This window comes from Cyprinodon variegatus, unplaced genomic scaffold (genome assembly GCF_000732505.1).
Source record: "Cyprinodon variegatus isolate N-32 unplaced genomic scaffold, C_variegatus-1.0 Scaffold1055, whole genome shotgun sequence".
Lineage (NCBI taxonomy): Eukaryota > Metazoa > Chordata > Actinopteri > Cyprinodontiformes > Cyprinodontidae > Cyprinodon > Cyprinodon variegatus.
Window position 1 is genome coordinate 145,775 of NW_015151508.1, and position 11,762 is coordinate 157,536.

The following is an 11,762-nucleotide window of genomic DNA, read 5'->3' on the forward strand; positions in this document are numbered from 1 at the left end:
TGCTCAATATTCAAGAGTTTTAAAGCTGATATTATTGGTTTTTTTGTTTTTTTTTTTCCTCCCTCTAAATCCTGCAGTCTGGGACTCTCTTATCAGGTTTGTTGGGAATCATACAAAATGTTCCTGGTGCCTTTTGCTGATATGAGAGCAGACACCTGCAGGCTGCAATCCGATAGTATATAGGACCATGATATATATATATATATATATATATATATATATATATATATATATATATATATATATATGCTTTGTTGTCCTTTAAATGTGTTGAAATATTTTATGTCTTAATGTAAATTTTCTTTGCATGATATAAAGTGAACTAAAGCAGCCTGAAGACATCAAGCTTCATTTTGGACGTAAGTCAAGGTCTCTCTTTCTTTAGGCCATATGAACCATATGGACCCTTCCCAGCTCTTATCTTGATAAGGTTCGATGTAAAGGCAGCAGAGAGGTTTATAAGGAGCCCTGCTATTGGCTAGATCCACACACAGACAAACCCAACCATGAAGATCCTCATATTCCTGTCATTTGTTGGCGCAGCATGTAAGACTGGACTATTTTATTTACAATATAACATAGTTTACAATATTACATATTTCTTGTGTAGCTCAACACATTCCCTCTTAGTGTTTCTCAGCATCTTCTCCACAGCACAGATTATATTTTCTCTTTCAGTTGTTGCAGCTGAAGATCAGAAAGTTGTCGGAGGATATGAGTGCCCCAGACACTCCGTTCCCTACCAGGTGTCTTTGAACGCTGGGTACCACTTCTGTGGGGGATCTCTCATCTCAAGCCTGTGGGTTATTTCTGCCGCTCACTGCTACAAGTCGTGAGTAAAATAAGTCATTTCTACACCTTATTTCTCCCAAATCTGACAAATGTTCCAGGCTGCTCTTATCTGTGGGTCACTAGAAGCTGTTGGATCTGGTTAGTTTCTTATTATTTTTATGGAAAATCCAACATTGTGTTGAAGAGTCTGAAAAGCACAACGTTTTGCTATAGTTTTCCAAGTCTTGAAATTTAGATCACTCTTAAGGGTCTCTAAACTTAAAGGATATGTCAGTCATGTTAACACAACTTTACAAATAATTGTTTTATATTAAGTCTCTGCTACCAGCAGTCTGTCACCAACAAAATCTCAATCTAAATTTTTTATCTCAAAATTTTTAAACATGACACAAGCAGGGTTTATTTCTGAGAAATCTGATCATCTCATCAGGCAGGAACTGGTTTATGTTAAAAAAAAAAGAAATATATCAAAAGTATTTTACCATTTATTTTATCATTTCCAAATGGATTTACGAAGAAAAATGCTGAACCTCACAGAAGAAATTGACCAACACTGAACTTTTCCACATTTTGTTCAATAACAATCAGGAACTTTATTTCATTAACCAAAACTAAGTATTTTCCAAACATGAAATGTAAATTATGTTATTTTTAAATAACTGAAAGTCAAAAAACTGTTTTAGTCGTATTCCTGCAACATCATTGTGATACCCATCAATAAAATATCCTGCAACCAGTTGCCTTCAGCACTTGATAGTGAGGAGAAAATTAATCAGAGGTAACTCTGCAGGAGCTGCACAGGTCATGTGAGGAAAATCTGCTAACATGAAAATAACTGTCCACTCCTCAAATATATCTAACATCTACAATGTGACCCCTGCTTCCTGTCAACCAGCGGCATCCAGGTGCGTCTTGGTGAGCACAACATCGCTGTAAATGAAGGCACCGAGCAGTGGATCTCCGCCTCCAAGCTGATCAAGCATCCTCAGTACAACAGCTACAACCTGGACAACGACATCATGCTGATCAAGCTGAGCCGGCCCGCCACCATCAACAGCTACGTCCAGACTGTGTCCCTGCCTAGTCGCTGTCCAGTGGCTGATGAGAACTGCCTGGTGTCCGGGTGGGGCAACACCTCCCCCAGTGGAAGTAGGTGAAGGGAGAAAGGAGTAATAGTTATGATATCTAGAGCCTTAATGAAAGGTGGTCACTGACAGAATCTGCAATGCAAAGGGATTTGAAGAAAGTCAACATGTGAAAAAGGTGTAAAAACATTTTTAAAGTATCCAATCAATGATAAAACCAAAACTATATCAGTGATGCCAAAGACTCAATGAGAACTGTTGCTTTTAACACCATTGTTTTTTTTTTATCATCTAACAATTTCTGACTTCCTGTTTCCCTCTGGTATGATTGTGACATGTTACTAAAATCACTTAGCCACTCTTCAAAATGATAATAAGGAGGGTACATACAGTTCATGTAGGGGAGGATTTGTTTGGTTGTCATAATTAAGAAAATAATCTAAAACAAATCCCCTGTTTAAAAAAACAAACATAAATCCAGCTAATTAGAGTCTTAAATTATCATTCAGTATCATTATTTACTATTATCATGTCATTATATACTATTATCATTTTGTATGCACAGATTGCATATAGATTTTGTTGCATACAGCTTACAACAGTGTAATGATATTGCAGTTGTGGTAAGATAAACATCAATATAAAGTGCAGAAGTAATCAGAATGTAAAAAATATAGAAGAATAAGAAACCAGTTTAAAATAATGGTGCAAAAGGGCATTAATATGAAAAACGTTTAGCTCATTGCAAAATAAATATGGTGCAAATGCAGTAGAACATTGAGTTGTGTTCTATTTAAAAAGGATTTTTAAAAGTTCACCAACATTGGCAGAGTCCAGTTTAGAGTTATACGGTCTGATGGCAGCAAGGAAAAAGCTGTTGTGAAACCTGCAGGGGATGCTAGGAAGCCTCTTCCCAGAGGGCAGCAGGGAGGACAGTCCATGGTGGGGAGGGATGAAATGTCTGTTGTGGAGGTAATTGTGATCAGAACTCAAATTTATTTTACTTATGTAATAGACAGAGAAATCAAATGGTGACAGTTTCAACTAGCAATAATCACTAATTTACCCCTTTCATATTCTGCTAACTTTTATATATGTTTGCATATTATACTACTAGTTTTTTCCCCTGTGGCTAGGAGATGCATTTTCAGACAGAAATGTAAATAGATGTATAAATTAATACTTATCCCTCTTTTAATGCAGGCAACTACCCAGACAGACTTCAGTGTTTGAAACAGCCCATCATTGACCACCGTATCTGCAGGAATGCATACCCACACCTCTTCACTGACAACATGGTGTGCTCTGGATTCATGCATGGAGGCGCCAGCAGCTGCCAGGTGAGGAGTGAGAATCCACACCAGCTAAGGGTTGTTCAACCTAAAACATTGATTTATCTTTGCCTCATAGATCTTTGTATAATTCAATGGTTTAACGTAAAGGAAATCTGAAATATTATAATAACTGCTTAGTAAATTATGTAACAAAATCAGCAATAATTTGAGTTCATGTTAGTAAATCACAGAAAATAATCTGAACAGAAAACTAACAGTTACCATGGATACCGTTACTCTAAGGCAATTGAGAGTATTTAAAACTTCTTGTACAATAATAAAGAATGGATTAAAAAATAGCATTAAGGATAACCAGAATATTTTTTGGTTGTGTTAATAAGTTACAAGGGTAAAAGATTTCCTATAACTGTAACAATCATTCACTAAATTTTCCCTGAAAACCATTTTTTTTTTTTCCATTTTCCATATCTTAGAATCTTAAACATACATGCTTCACATTCCTCCCTCCACTCTTATTGCATTTTTGGTCAAAATTGACTTTGTGTTGATAAGAAGAATCACACATATTTTGCTTGAATATTAATATACCTTTCAAGGCGTTTAAGCAGTTTTCCTCCATTGATTCCCATTTAAACCATTGCAGATTGATTTTTTTTTTTTTATCTGGTTGCTCCCTTGTGTTGGAGCATCTCTAGTGATATAGTAAGATATTAGTGATATTTTCAAATTACCTGTAAAATTAGAACACATAACTGGTGCTACTCTTATCTTATAATATATCTTTTTTTTAATCTATATCTTTAAATAATATTCTAATATTTTACCCTTTCTTGTCATCATTAGTTTTTGGCCTACTTATCTGCCATTTCATCTTGTACCAAAAATATCCTAAAATGGTAAAAAAAAAATAAATAAATAAACCCCAGTTTTACTTTTTCGGTATGATATTTTCTTTTTCTCTACTTGACTCATACATCTCCATACAATCAAACAGCAGTCATGGGTTATGAGGAATGACAGAACAGACGTCTTTATTGATCAGCTCCCCCCTCCGCCTGCAGGGTGACTCCGGTGGTCCGTTGGTGTGCGGCGGTCAGCTGCAGGGAGTTGTCTCCTGGGGTTATGACTGCGCCATGCAGGGACACCCCAGCGTCTACGCCCGTGTGTGCCGCTACAACAGCTGGATCAACTCCACCATGCGCAACAACTGAATTCACCTTTCCATTCATGTATCAGCAACAAATTAATAAAATGTGTTTTTTCAGGGAGGTCTATTGCATTTGTTTTTTTGTAAGTCTCTATAATTTCTTAGTGGATAGCAACAACTTTAACATGCTCATGTTTGTCACTGGTTCACAGGATCAGTTTTACTCCACTACACATGCATGCATCTTGCTGTATTCTCTCCCTGGATGCTGTTAGGGCCAGGCTGATATGGAAAGTCAAGCAAACTTGTGTAAATATACAGTAATAGATAACTGTGTTTCACAGGCGTAAATATGCTGTGAATGCTTTCCTCAGGCGGCGCTTTGTAAACTTCGCTGTTTCTTGTTTGCTGAGGCAACCTGAACACACAAAAGGAAACACAAAGTTGAAAGAGAAGTAATAAATATAAGCTATCACCATCTAAATAAAGGTATTGTGCAATTCCTTACAGATGCTCTGTCAGTAAATAACCATCAGCTGTGTCCAACCGGCTCCAGGTTATATTATATATATATTTTTTGCTTTGGTTTAAAACTCTCTTAGATTGTCTGCTTGATTTTTTTTGTTTTTTTATCTTAGAGACCTTTTCTCTATAATTTACCTGAATATCACGAATTTCATTTCTGAAAAAAAATAATTATTTGGTGGGTTTTTGTTTTTTTTATAAAGTTATAATAAAGTTATGATATTTCTACGTTGAAAACCCACCTGACCAGCAATCCTGTCCAAGTCCCTCTGGCCCTGAGGAGTTAGCCGACGACCTCTGTGAGGACAAATGTTAATGATTAGACACCAATTCAGTGTTAAATACAATGTCCTGAATATATACATAGTTATATATATATATATATATGACATATATGACATTACTATAATAATGTATAGTTTGTGTGATTGACTGACACAACATAGCAGAGCTGAACAGAGAGGAAAATGGATTTTCAATTAAAAGTGTGGTGTGCATCTGCATTTATACCTGAATGCACACCTGAACCAATACTTTGCAGACTTACCTTCTGTTTCAATTAGGGATAATTAATTAGAGATAATAATTAATGTTTATGAGATATGTGTCTACCTTCCAACTTTCTAGAGAAAACAATTCTTCTTTGCAAAACAGTTCAAGTTCATTTAGATTGATTTAGGACATTTATGTAAGATCCATCTTTTCAAGCTTTGCTTTAAATTCTGTATTAGATTTTGGTCTGCAATGTGGCCTGTTTAAACTCAGTTAGAAGTTTTCATTTAAGCTTTTGTCTTGTTTTAAATTGTTATTTCCAAAACATATCGACATCAAGTTCACACATTTTATTTTATTTTTTTGCTGTTGAGACATTTGAACATATGAATCCCACACACTAGGAAATAGTAAACATGATAATTACCATGCTAAAGAATAACTGAAATTATACAAAGAAAATAAAATAAAAACCCAGAGCAGAAATATTTCACTAGTTTTTGGTAATTTGATTTAAACTCTAATGGAGAACAGTTGAAAACGTATTGTAGAACAATAAAAAGGACTGTCTAACCCATCTGTTTTAAAACCAAGCTGATGTGAACTCCAAACATATGCTGAGCTGTTCCTAGCAGAATTTCTAATCAACTTCCCCTGAAAATTTATGGAATTATCAGTAAATCAGACCTCCAGGTTATGTTGAACATTTCAGAACACATCTATTTTAAATTTCCTCCAAACAATAAGCCCTTTGGTCTCGATTGCAGGATTTGTATCCTGTTGAAGAGATAAATGCCTGTGCGCAAGAGAAGCACGAGCAACCATGTTTCTGTCTCTGTAACAGTCAGATTGCTGTGGAACACTAAACAGTGAGATCAGAACAATGGGATCCAAAGTTATTAGTCATACTGTTGATAGATTCTTCCATTAAAGTGAAAGATTTCTGCAGCTGCTTCAATCTTCAGGCTTATAATTTAATAATCACTTGTTTTCTGAACTTTTGCATCATGCAACCAGACTCTCTTGCATTCTTTAAAAGTTATCTTGATGACAGGATTTTGGGTTCAAAGTGTTCTTTCTGGGGGACCGCCAATAGTTTGTAAGAGACTGGAGAAATACTGGTTAATATTATTTTTAAAAAAAAGTTTACTTGCTCTCATTTCTTACCCATTTGGATCCTTCTCCACCATCTTAAGGCCCTCCAGGGCTTGAAGAACCTTCCTTGCAACGTTTCTAGAGCCCACGCTAAAGTGGGCGGGGCATACACCGTTTCTCTGACGCCCTCCATAGATCTTGATCATAGCGCCCACTCCTACACCGCCTCGTAGGTAAAGGTGACGGGCTGTGGATGCTAGTGAGGAGTCAAAAAAAAAGAACTGTTTTATCATATTAAACATACAATTATTCCATTCCACCTTCTGTGACATTTGCTGCAATGTATTTGACAACTTTTGATTGAGATTGTAAATCAAAAGAAGGATTGGAATATCTCTGGACATTACAGGGAGAAAGAGACAAAGATAAAGTGAAGTTCAGCACTTTATCAAAATCAAATATCTTAGTTATTCCTTTATTAGAGAAATAGTTGTACAGTTAAATTAATCAGAGCTTCAATTTCTATTCTGCTTATTGCATTCAATGATTCATATTCAAAAAGATGCACATCTGAACGACGGCTGATTACAAATCCTAAAATGTACATTTGAACACTTCCTGCTGTGAAGCCGTGGAGGTCCAATAGTCTGAACATTGAAAAAATAAATGTAAAAATTATTTTTTTGTTTTTATTAAACTTCCAAACAAAGTCACAACTAACAAATAAATGGACATATTTATGGCCTACTGCTGTAGGACATGTTTTTTTTATTTGCTCTCTCAGCCAATTAAAGTTAGTGGGCGGGGCTAATACTGATGGTAATCAAGATGGCAGCTCAGTGAGCACTTTAACCAATCAGCTGGTAGGAGCATCAGTGACAGTGGTGCATGGTGCTATAAAATCTGCTTCCTATAAGTGGATAGAGGTAAGACAACCGGATTTAATGTTGCTATAAAATTACTGCAGTTTGATTGATTGATTGTCTTTATTGATCTCACAGTGGAGAAATGTACTCGTTACATCAGCTCAACTAGACAAATAGAGAAGAAGAATGTGCCAAAGAAGAAAAAAGTGCATGGGATATATACAGTATATACAGTGCATCCACATATGGCAACTTTTTTTTTTTTTTATAGCAGGATTATTATACAGGGTTTTTGCACAGGGTGTTTATATGGGTATTTATATAGATGGATATTTATATATATAGTTTTTGCACTGGGTGTCAATAACTATATATATATATAAATAAATTCTTTAACTTAGTTTTTAGGTTTTAGCTGTAATCTCTCTCTTCACGGATACGTACATATCTATATGTGTTATTATTCTTATCATTGTTTGATGGCTGCTACTACTACTTGGGAACAAGTTGCCCTTCAGGTGCCTAATAAAATCAAATCCAAGCAACCTGCTCTGGTGTAAAACCAGTTGTCATTGCAGGGTGCCAGCTCTTTGTGTCTCGCTAACTTCACAGTGTCAACCCACTCTGGGACCTTGAGTTTGCCAGACCTGAAAAACACACAAAATAAAAATATGATGATTAGATTTAACAGCAAAGAAATAAGAGAGATGAATGTCCTTAAATAAAGTAAAAAATTAGAGGGTGTTTTAATGCAAACCAGATTTTTATTTTTTTAACAATGAGTAAAACAGCTAATAATTTTAAATGATCAAACCAGAACAATTTTCACATTTCCCGAGACTTAATTGAAAGAGTGAATGACATTTTAACTTGATGGCAAAAAGATTAGGAAGAAGAGTTAACATTAATAATAACAATGGTCATTGCAATGTTCAATACAATGATGGATGGATGGATGGATGGATGGATGGATGGATGGATGGATGGATGGATGGATGGATGGATGGATGGATNAAAAAAACAAAAAACTTTTATTCTTTTTATATTGTTTTCAACCTGAGAACACACATGTAATTAACCAGGTTGGTTAATGACATTTTAAGTTTCAATTCAAAGATCAAAGATGGCCATTAAATACATTTCTTTTTATTCAATTTTCTTTATTTATTTAAAAATGTATTTATCTAAATAATGAAATAAATTTAGCCTTATAGTAAGTGTTATCCTTTTTATTTTATTTTTTTATTTTTGTATCTATAATTTTACTTTTTGTGTGTATAGATACATGCTATATTTCTGCAATTTTCCATGGAAATAACAATGACAAGAATTATAAAAGTACAAAAAATGTTAATTTGAAAAATCATAAAAAAGAATATCCCTTCATTATTAACAAGGAAACCTACGTAAGAGGACGAAGAGGAAGTTAAGTAATTTTTAAATTGTATTTCAGTATAATGTGAGAAAAAAGTCAGAATTCTGACCTTAATCTCAGAATTCTGACTTTTTTCTCACAATTCTGACTTTAATCTCAGAATTCTGACTGTAATCACAGAATTCTGACTTTTTACTCACACTTTTGACTTTTTTTCTCACAATTCGGACTGTAATCTCAGAATTCTGAGTTTATTCTCAGAATTCTGAGTTTATTCTCAGAATTCTGACTTTTTTCTCAAAATTCTGACCTTAATCTCTCAATTCTGACTGTAATCTCAGAATTCTGACTTTTTTCTCACAATTCTGACTTTAATCTCAGAATTCTGATTTTTTTCTCACAATTCTGACTTTAATCTCAGAATTCTGACTTTTTTTCATAATACTGACTTTTTTCTCACAATTCTGAGTTTGTTCTCACGATTCTGACTGTAATCACAGAATTCTGAGTTTTTACTCACACTTTTGACTTTTTTTCTCACAATTCGGACTGTAATCTCAGAATTCTGAGTTTATTCTCAGAATTCTGATTTTTTTCTCAAAATTCTGACCTTAATCTCTCAATTCTGACTGTAATCTCACAATTCTGACTTTTTTTCCCATATTAAACTGAAATAACATTTAAAAATCAGTTAACTTTCTTTTTTTCCACTAATTTTTCCATGAACTAATCCTCTTCCATAGAAACCAATTAGCTCCTCCTCATCCTCATCAAACTGCATCAGGTACTTCAGACTGGTTGATTGACGGGCAGTGAGCGCAGAAAGTATGGCTTCACCTTCTGGTTTACTTACTTTTTGAGAAAAGCTGACAACGCCTTGACAAACTCCTGCTGGTTGACATCTTTCACCGTCACACTGGGCATCTAGAAAAACAAACAGGAGAAAATAAGCAAATAAATTCCTCTAAACATGACAGAGATGGGGCGGTTGGAATGTGTCGCGTGTCGCAGTAAGAAACGTCTCCCTCTTGCTAACGGTAGCCTAACGGTAGCCTAGCTAAATCTGATGCCTTAGGTAGCCATGCATCGCACTATAGGACATATTTAATCTATTTTTATGTCTAGTATCACATTTTTCTGATTTACTTTAAAAGCCACAAGTTCCCCAGGTTGGACGAATCTCGGTGTAGTCGAAGCATCAAAGGGAGGATGCTGCTGATGATGATGATGATGAGGGATGGAGGAAGACTGTCCGCATATGGAAAGGATGATGAAGCTTTACTTTCGTCCTAACAATTCAAACCGTTTTAAAGGTAATATTTATTTATTTTTTATCCACAACATCTTGTTTTATAGATGTGACGGTTTAATAATATTGTAAAAACATATTACATAAATAAAATCAAGTAATTCATATTGTATCCAGCAGGGGGTAGTGTTGTGACAGTTTTTTTTCTCCCCTCTTATTTGACTTTTTTCTAAACAGATTCAAAAGCTCTTTTAAAGACTACTGCGGTACAGACGGCAACAGAGGAGAAGTCGTCTTGGAGAAGAATGCATCAAAGGAGGGTAAGTAACTACAATGTTTGACTTTAAAACTCGTAATTCTGTCTGGAAATCGACTTACTTTGCTGTACTTGCATGTTGAAGTGAGTTGCACCTTATTTAGGGACGATTAATTTGTAGTTTTTGTCAATTCTGTTACAAAAAAGACCGTTTGCAGCAAATTATTTAGGTTTTAATGGATAAGAGGGGCTTTGCAGTTCTAAAGAATGATGTTCTTTTATCACTGGGCATTGTTTGCTTGGATCAGTGGCCATCTTTTCATACTGGGACTGAGTCACAGGCCTTCCAGTGCCAGGATAATTCTTCTACCTTTCAAAAACAAAGAAATAAACACTGTGTGCTTCTAGAGTTTGGGTCATTACAAATCTCCTGCCTAATTTACATTGCATGAGAAATTACAGGGTGCAGTAACCCTGCGGACCAGGCTTCTAGGTTTTAGCTCTCTCCCTTTGTAACCACTCCTTTTTTTCTTTCTCCCTTTCCTTTCTACTTATATCAGTCCTCATAAAATCCTGAGGTTTAAATTATTATTTTATTTCCTTAATTCAGTCATCAATAAAGCTACACCTTTTTTATTATTATTAATAACTAGGATTACTTCCAAAATATCTGTTGCAGTGTTTCAAAAAGTACTAAAGCACCTGTTTTACATTTGTGACTTTAAACTACAGTAGCAAGTTAGGAGGCTGAACGCAAGTATCTGCAGAAATGTATATTAGATTTTAAGTTAGACTCAAATTGTTTATAGATGTTTTTCATTCCTTTCATTTCCTATTTAAAAATGGCAGTGTTTCTATAGTTAGACTAATATAGCAACAAGCCCTGGCATATAATTTCTTAGTTGAATTGATTTGGTTATAATATCTGTAGAAATAAAGCTAAGAATTAAACCTAAAAATATAATTTAGTTCCTGCTAATGTTTTCCATTTCAATCTATTGTTTTATAATATATTCATTCTAGTTTTGTTTAATAGACAGATAAACAACAACAACACACAATATCAGTACAAACTTAACAAATCCAAAAAATATCCCTACTTTTAACTGAAAGCGTTATTGGGATCAACATTTACAATGTGAAATCTAAAAAGTCTAATTTTATTCTTCAGAATAACTGTAATAATAAAGAAAGATATGTTTGGATGTATTTCTCTTTATCATCTGAAATATTAACAACTTTAATAGTAAGTATAATCTAAATGCATAATGCTCAGAAAAAAAATTGAGAGTTTTTTTTTACTACCATAATATCTAAGTGTCAGGATCTTGAACTTTTATGCTATTCATCCTAAAGTCTTCAAGAAAATGTTTTTAGATTTTCAGTTGCTGCTGAGGAGTGAAGCATAAAGGGAATAGTTTTTGCAAATGATATATTTTTGTTATGATTCATTTTATATAGCAGATTTAATGTTAACCTTAGCATTTAAGAATGATTACAGGGTAGCCGTAAATGCTGGATAATTTGAAATGCTGCAGGAGAGTTTTCAGCTTGATCGGCTCTCTCCTCTAACAGCCTTTTCTGT

At 34.5% G+C, this 11,762-nt stretch overlaps 3 protein-coding genes across 4 annotated transcripts in view; 2 read left to right on the forward strand and 1 right to left on the reverse strand.

Moving 5' to 3' along the window:
* Positions 1-506: 506 nt before the first annotated feature.
* LOC107101118 (trypsin-3-like) lies at positions 507-4,412 on the forward strand. Its single transcript, XM_015399894.1, has 5 exons — positions 507-546; positions 679-832; positions 1,688-1,941; positions 3,081-3,217; positions 4,234-4,412. The coding sequence occupies exons 1-5, from the start codon at positions 507-509 to the stop codon at positions 4,381-4,383; spliced, it is 735 nt and encodes a 244-aa protein (XP_015255380.1). The 3' UTR covers positions 4,384-4,412.
* Positions 4,399-11,762, reverse strand: part of LOC107101119 (40S ribosomal protein S19) — a 9,337-nt gene continuing 1,973 nt past the window's right edge. Inside the window, exons 1-6 of one of the 2 annotated variants that reach the window (XM_015399895.1) lie at positions 9,819-9,941; positions 9,526-9,596; positions 7,844-7,944; positions 6,504-6,687; positions 5,087-5,141; positions 4,402-4,737 (exon numbers count right to left, since the gene is read on the reverse strand). In XM_015399895.1, coding sequence (XP_015255381.1) covers positions 4,690-4,737; positions 5,087-5,141; positions 6,504-6,687; positions 7,844-7,944; positions 9,526-9,596 — 459 coding nt within the window. In that variant the 5' untranslated portion in view covers positions 9,819-9,941 and the 3' untranslated portion in view covers positions 4,402-4,689. Of the gene's footprint in view, positions 4,738-5,086; positions 5,142-6,503; positions 6,688-7,843; positions 7,945-9,525; positions 9,597-9,818; positions 9,942-11,762 lie in introns of those variants that run through there. The other variant, XM_015399896.1, reaches the window with a different exon arrangement.
* The window catches only part of LOC107101116 (chromosomal protein D1-like), a 36,957-nt gene continuing 35,413 nt past the window's right edge, over positions 10,219-11,762 (forward strand). Inside the window, exon 1 of the mRNA XM_015399890.1 lies at positions 10,219-10,241. The gene's annotated coding sequence lies outside the window, so the exon portion shown is untranslated. The remainder of the gene's footprint in view (positions 10,242-11,762) is intronic.

Coding starts and splice junctions, on each gene's coding strand:
- LOC107101118 (XM_015399894.1), top strand. CDS start 507: ATGAAGATCCTCATATTCCTGTCATTTGTTGGCGCAGCAT. Junction 833..1,687: donor GCCGCTCACTGCTACAAGTC/GTGAGTAAAATA, acceptor CCTGTCAACCAG/CGGCATCCAGGTGCGTCTTG. Junction 3,218..4,233: donor GAGGCGCCAGCAGCTGCCAG/GTGAGGAGTGAG, acceptor CTCCGCCTGCAG/GGTGACTCCGGTGGTCCGTT.